The 6,707-nt window shown below is 34.8% G+C and overlaps 1 protein-coding gene across 1 annotated transcript in view; it reads left to right on the top strand.

Moving 5' to 3' along the window:
- Positions 1-713, top strand: part of LOC103467595 (cadherin-like protein 26) — a 7,527-nt gene extending 6,814 nt beyond the window's left edge. The window contains exons 15-16 of the mRNA XM_008414130.1: positions 136-222; positions 397-713. Coding sequence (XP_008412352.1) covers positions 136-222; positions 397-660 — 351 coding nt within the window. The 3' untranslated portion in view covers positions 661-713. The remainder of the gene's footprint in view (positions 1-135; positions 223-396) is intronic.
- Positions 714-6,707: the final 5,994 nt, after the last annotated feature.

The raw sequence follows: 6,707 nt of genomic DNA, 5'->3' as shown, positions 1-6,707 counted from the left end.
CCTCAAGCTCCCAGGCCTCTGGTAGAGGACCCGAGCTCAGAGGATGAAACAGACCACCCGAGGAGGGTGAGAAGGGAATTTTTTTTTTTATATATATGGAAGATTGATTAACTGTTTACGTGTTTTATACTCAAGTCTTTCCGTGAGCACTGGGATATGTCTACTGAGGCTCCATCTTCAGGCATGGGGATCAGGCGGCAGATGGGAACATTAAAGAAAGGGGTACTGTATCATACTTCTATACACTTAGAATTTTTTCATTTATAAGTGTCTTACATTTTTAAGACATTTTAATATCTAAATGATTTTACATAATTGTATACAAAATATATTTTCATCAATTATCAATTATGTATTTTGCACTTAAAATGACAAAACTCCTTTCATATTTTATAGGCCCATATGGAACAGACTCGTGAAAATCTGCTATTCGTAGCCCTCACAAATATGCTGGAAAAACTTCAGGCACCAGGCGAGGAACTTGGTAATTATGAACCCACTGTGTATGATGATGAGGGAGACTTGGCAAAAAACTTTGAACTTGATGCCATTTCCAACCCTGAAGATCCTTTCGACCCAGAAATGGAACTGTCTTCCAGGTTTTTACCCCTTGCTTCAGTCTGTTCACCCGACTTGTTTGACCAAAGCACAAATATGTAAGACAGATACTCTTACCAGAATGGTAACCAGAATGCTATGCTCAACCAGAATGGTTGAGCATAGGAGGGCTACTTCTTGTGTCGTGTTTAATGTTTAGCTTTTCTGCGCATTTCAAGCAGTCTTGAAAGATGCCAAGGCCGACTTAATTTTGTTTTAACTTTTAATAGTTTCAAACAATTTCTGCCAAAAAGATGGACTGCTGTTCAAAAACTGACATTGAGGTTTTCTTTGTATAAAGAGACAAGTTATACAAAGCAAACTTGATTACCAGTACAAAGTATCAAAATAACAAGATATAACTCAAATTTTAAGTCTCTTTCTTGGCCAGAATTTAAATGTGATTCATTCGAAGAGCATTACTGTACATAAAACAAAGGAAATTACTATTTTTATGTATCATTGTCAAGTGTCGTTAAAACATACTTAACACCACTATCATTATTTTTTGATATAATGTAAATTTTATGTGTAAAACAATGTTGCACAGATTAGGAGTTTGCATGTTGTATTTTGCACAAAAACACAGTTTTAAAAAAATCCCATAAAGAATACACATAAATACTTGTTTTTATGGCACTGAAGAACCTTTCTATTTGACTGAGCAACATTTTTAGCGCTTCATTGCCTTGATAAAATTATGACTGCTTGTTGCAATCCACAAGAGGGTTCTGTTTTTTTTTTTTTTTTTCAAAACATACACAGCAGAAGGAAACTTTTCTCCCACCATTTTTCTTCAGCTATACTGGCCTTTATTTGATAGTGAAATGACAGGAAGGTGGGTTGTGACTGAGGGGGAAGACATGCAGCAAAGGTCAACGGACCGAGACTCGAACCATCGCAGACCTTCTGCACGTGGGTTGCATGCTTTACCCCTGCACCACTGCCAGATTAGCCTGGGCATGGCCTTTCTGTGCAACTCCGCTCAAAAAAAAATGTCCTGTTTACAGCACAGTCTGGGCTTTCTCCCCTTCACTTGGATTCTCACCAGTAGAGATTCTACTGGGCCAATCAGCGAGCAGAAGGAGAAGTTGTGAACTTCTCCTTCACAGATTTTCTGTGCTTTTTTAGAATTGTAGTCTGCTTAGGAAGTAAGAAGTGAACAAAGCCATTCAGTCCATGTTGGCCAAATGTTACAATAACATTAACAGCTTCCTTGTTTGGACTGGTACTTCTCTCCTCACGGTGGAAGATGATTGTTTACATCGCAGGCAATTTCCGGTAAGCTTCATAACATGGAACCGGTGCATTACATATGTCACACACAACCATTAACTGAGAGCCCAGACCCTCTGCAAGAGGCAAATAGTGTAGAACAAGGAAGGGACTGGTTTTTACCAGGCTACCATCTCAATTTTCATCTTGAATTAAGGAAACAAAATAAGAAGTTGAAGCCAAATGATTGATTTTTCCAAAACTCTACAATCCTTTAACTACTGTGTACGGTAAATGTGTCTGATTACTGTTTGAATGAAAAATGATCTGTTTCTTTGTAGGAATCTTGAGAGAGTTCTCTTAATAAACTATACAAATAAATGACAAGCAGATTTTAAAGGCACAAATCAAGGGACATTTTACTTCAAACTAAGTCACTCTTGCCTTTCTTTGTTTCTTTCTTTCATATATGGATTAATATTGATCAGAATTACTAGATTGTGTATATGTTGTACTGTATAGATTTCTCTTCGGCATGGATGGATTGTCCATGACTTGATGTAACTAGATTCATTTGGAATGTATGCATGATTGGATTGACTTTTTTTGTAAAGTGCCTTGAGATGAATTGTGAATTGATAATATACAAATAAACTGAAATGAAGATTTATATGTAGCAGAATATAAATAAGTTATGTTCTATTTAAAGTAATTCCACTGTGAATGACTTGCAATTTGCAAGAAATCAACTTGCAAGTAATCACTTAAAAAAAAAAGATGTTACTGACATTAACAAACCTATTTTTTCATTAGATGGTTATTGATAATAGGAGACACACATAGAAGTGACATGAGACACATTATATACATATCAATAAAATAATACTAAATTAATATTAGTTTCTTCCCAAGCAAGTATCTTGTTATGAGTGAAAGAGTTTCACTAACACGTTTTTTCTCTCTTCATCTGGAGAAAAATTCATGAAAATCTTTCATAGCGTGGAAAGACGCTCTTGGCTTTAACGTGCTTTTCTGCATTTTTGCTCAAATTATTCCCTTTCGTTGTAACCTGTTCTTTCTCATCAGATGATTCATCATGAGAAGAAGCTGGATCACTATGTCAAACTATCAGTAGAATGGGGCAGCAGTACATATGAATGGTAAAAGTAAGATTTCATTAATGACAATATTGGTATCTTGCTTTAGTTGCCTAAAGGAAAAGAAATGCAAATTTATCAAAGACAAGCACATCATCAAGTGAACTTTTGTAATTGTACCACAACTTTTGCCTGTAGGAAGTTTAACTTCCTAGCTGAACTGATCGTTTATTTCAAAACATTCAGCATGCCCATGCTCAGCAATGATGCAAATATCTGATTCTATCAGAAGTCTTTGTTTCACAATTAGGAAGTAGGTGACTGATGTTTTTGATTGCTGCTCCAAAGTTATTGAATGCTTTTGCTTACATCAAGTATGCTCATGCCTATGTTGATATATGGCCAAATGTCAGCTATAACTATTTTTACTAACTATTATAACTATTTTTTTTCAGGTTTTAATCTTTTTTTATCCATCCATCCATAATTTAACTCCTCTGTGTGAATTACTTTCATTTAAGATTCTGTTGTGCATTTATTGTTGTTTTTTACTCTATGTATATAAAGCCACAGCTTTATATACATGTATATAAAGCTACATATAGCTTTATATACATGCTATATGTAGCATGTATATGTAGCATGTGTATGTAAATATAAAAGTAATAAGGAGATATAAAAGTAATAAGGAGAAACTGTATTTGTTGAATTAAAAACAAATTATGAATTACTTATGAATTAATTATGAATTATGAATTTGTTGAATTAAAAACAAATTATGTGGCTAAATCAAAAATTTAGTTTACAGATTTCTTTGAAAAAGCATGACTAATCTAAATAGCAAAATTTAAAATGAGTTGACGATTGCAAAAAATGATTTTAATTCAAAGTGACATACTCTTTTCCTCAAAACCGGTTTGCTCTTTGTTTAACTGGGTGGTTGGCTTGTTTTATGTTTCCCAGGGAAGGTGTTGTCTTGTTACGCACAATCTTTTTCTTCAGAAATAATTTCATCACCGCTGCCAGTAACAGGTTACCAAAGAACTGTAGCACTGTGGGTAGCCTTTGATGACACTCTGTGTTTTGGTTTTCTGGGCAGGTATCGTCATGTGAAATAAGTGATTAAACTGGCTGACCTTTGATAAGAAAGTTAAATGCAAGATAATCAGTAATAGTGCAGTTTTTTATACAAGAATCTAGCCAGGGGTTTGCGATTCAATGACTTACATACAGTTATGGTTCTTTAAGATTTATAGAAAGTAAATGATTGCAGAAGATGGACATTCATACTGACAAGGTAGGTGATGGTGGCAAGGGCAGCTGTGGCTACTCTCCAGTAGCTTGCCACCATAAAATGCAAATGCAAATTGCTTTTTGGGCCCTCTGGACTTCAAAAAGCGCTACACACGTACAGGACATTTACCATTTATGCCATTTTTACTATTAAAATAAGAGTTGTACCTTTAAACTGTAACCAAAGTCAATGACTGAATACTGAGTTTCATTAAACAGTCAGGTGCCAAAGCAATCTACTTTTCTCAAAAGATATGGTGCTGCTTGCTGCCTTGATTGTTGTTGGTGCTGAAGTTCTTAACAGGAAGAGGAACCCATCAATTAAATTCTGCAGTGTATGGGGCTCAAAGCCTCATACACTGTAATCTTTTAACTACCTTTTAACAGTTCAATGCTAAGAAAACAAAAAAATGTCAAAAACTTTACTAATAAATGAACGTTTGTCTCCCCAGTCAAAATTAATAATGAACATGTAGAGCAGATCAAAATCTACAAATATATAACAGTTGAAATAGACAATAAACTGTGCTTAAATCATTGTGCATAAAATAAATGTAGGGAACAGCAACAGAGGGTGCACTTTCTCTGAAAACTAAAACTTTTGAGATTAGATAGCATTCTCTAAATATTTTTTTAAAAAGCTCTTTACAGAGTGCTTGACTGTTTGGGCTTAATTGTACTTTTGAGAAGATCACATTATTATTCCAACATTACATACATCTGTTCACCTCTTCATTGTTGCCAAGGGCAGCAACATACCTCCACCTGGCTGTCTGAGTCACAATCCCCACCCAGCAGTACTTCCTGTGAAACCACCATTTAATGATTGACAAGACATTTCCAAAGTAGGGTGCTGTTTTTTTTTTACTCCTAATACCTTTCTTCTCCATGTGAATAGATACTTATGTTATTAACTATCTCTAAAAGGTGTGCTGACCCAGGAAACTATTGTCACTATTAAATAAAACGGACAATACGTGATTTCCCTAACAACATTGTGTTAAAAGTTATATAAACCACATTAAAAATCTGCTTTTAAAATGGGACATTTAAAATAAAGCAAACTGTAATTTGTAATTTTTTTAATTATGATTAATAATAACCTAGACAGCAAAATGTATATGTTGCTGTCAAGACTTGTAGAATCACTTAAATTGAGTTAATCTTTTAAGGTGTATTCTGTCAGTGTGTCTGCATATCGTCATAAACATGTCATGGCATGTGTCAATACTGAAACATCTTTGAAAAGTTTGAAAATATTCAGTAATAATAAAATATACAAAATTTGAGTTTCAAATGCATCAGTGATACAAATTATTGACAATCATGACATGTTATAGCACATCTGTATCTTGTAGTGATACCAAAAGATGGCAATGAAGCACAATGATCTGATATGATCAGTCCGATTGTAACTGGTGGTCACAATCTGACCACCAGTTCCGTCCGACTGCCTGAAACTTGGTAAACATTCGAAATTCAATTGTCTTGTGCACCACTCCTAAAAGACCGAAATAACTGACAGTCAGATATCACAGCAATGACCCGATGATAGACGTGAGCTATCACATATTATCCATGCAGATAATTTACTGACCTCACCGTGATGAATGCTTGACACTCAAAGGGAAAGTGATGGTTTGACTTACTTTGTGAATATTTGTCCACAAATTATCTTACTATTTATGTGCAATCTGAGCATTAAAATGTCCCAAGTCACACGCAGTCTGGATGCAGCACAGTGAATTGTCACTCTTGTTTTGAATATACATAAAAAGCTTTAGAGCAGGAATCCACCTAAAGAGACATGCATAATTCCACAAAATCCCACGGTTTTCACATTTAGACTGAAATAGTACCTGTTTGTTACTAGTTTTTTTTAGCATGCAAGGCAACTGCAGTTTACCAATTTCTATTTAAAGGATATAAGCATAGCCTTTTTCAGTTTGTTTTACTTAATTTAACCTAAGTGTCTAAGAACTTTTATTAATTCCTGACTTCTTGTTTCACTGAGGCCTGAAACAGAGGCAACTTCCTTTTACCAACTCTTGGATAGGGGAAGAAAAGTGAGAATGCAGTCCTTCTACATCAAACTTGTACTCATTTTAGTCGATCTGTGTGGAAAAAAAGATGAGTGAACTAAATTACAATAACTTGCCCAATTCTACAGTAAGAACAACAGTTAACAAACTGGAACTGTGATAAGTAAGGCTGAACAACCTCTGGGAGATTACAAAATCCTGAAGGTTCACTGTTAGAGATCATCATAAAAGCGTGGTGTGTTGTGATTTTCATAACGCTCATTTATTTTCATAAAGTGAGTTTCAAAGACATTAAAGACACTAAAAAAGCAACATAATTTCTATGGAAAATAATGCCCTCATTGTTCTTCAGATTACGTACAACAAAAACACACACACACCCAGTTTCAAAGTTTTTTTCCACCTTATCTTAATCATCATTTTGCAATGTTCTAACAATCCCACCCACTCAACGTGTCATATT

Source organism: Poecilia reticulata, linkage group LG7, assembly GCF_000633615.1.
Source record: "Poecilia reticulata strain Guanapo linkage group LG7, Guppy_female_1.0+MT, whole genome shotgun sequence".
Taxonomy (NCBI): Eukaryota; Metazoa; Chordata; class Actinopteri; order Cyprinodontiformes; family Poeciliidae; genus Poecilia; species Poecilia reticulata.
Note: the sequence above shows the minus strand (reverse complement) of the source record. Positions and strands in the feature narration are given on the sequence as shown.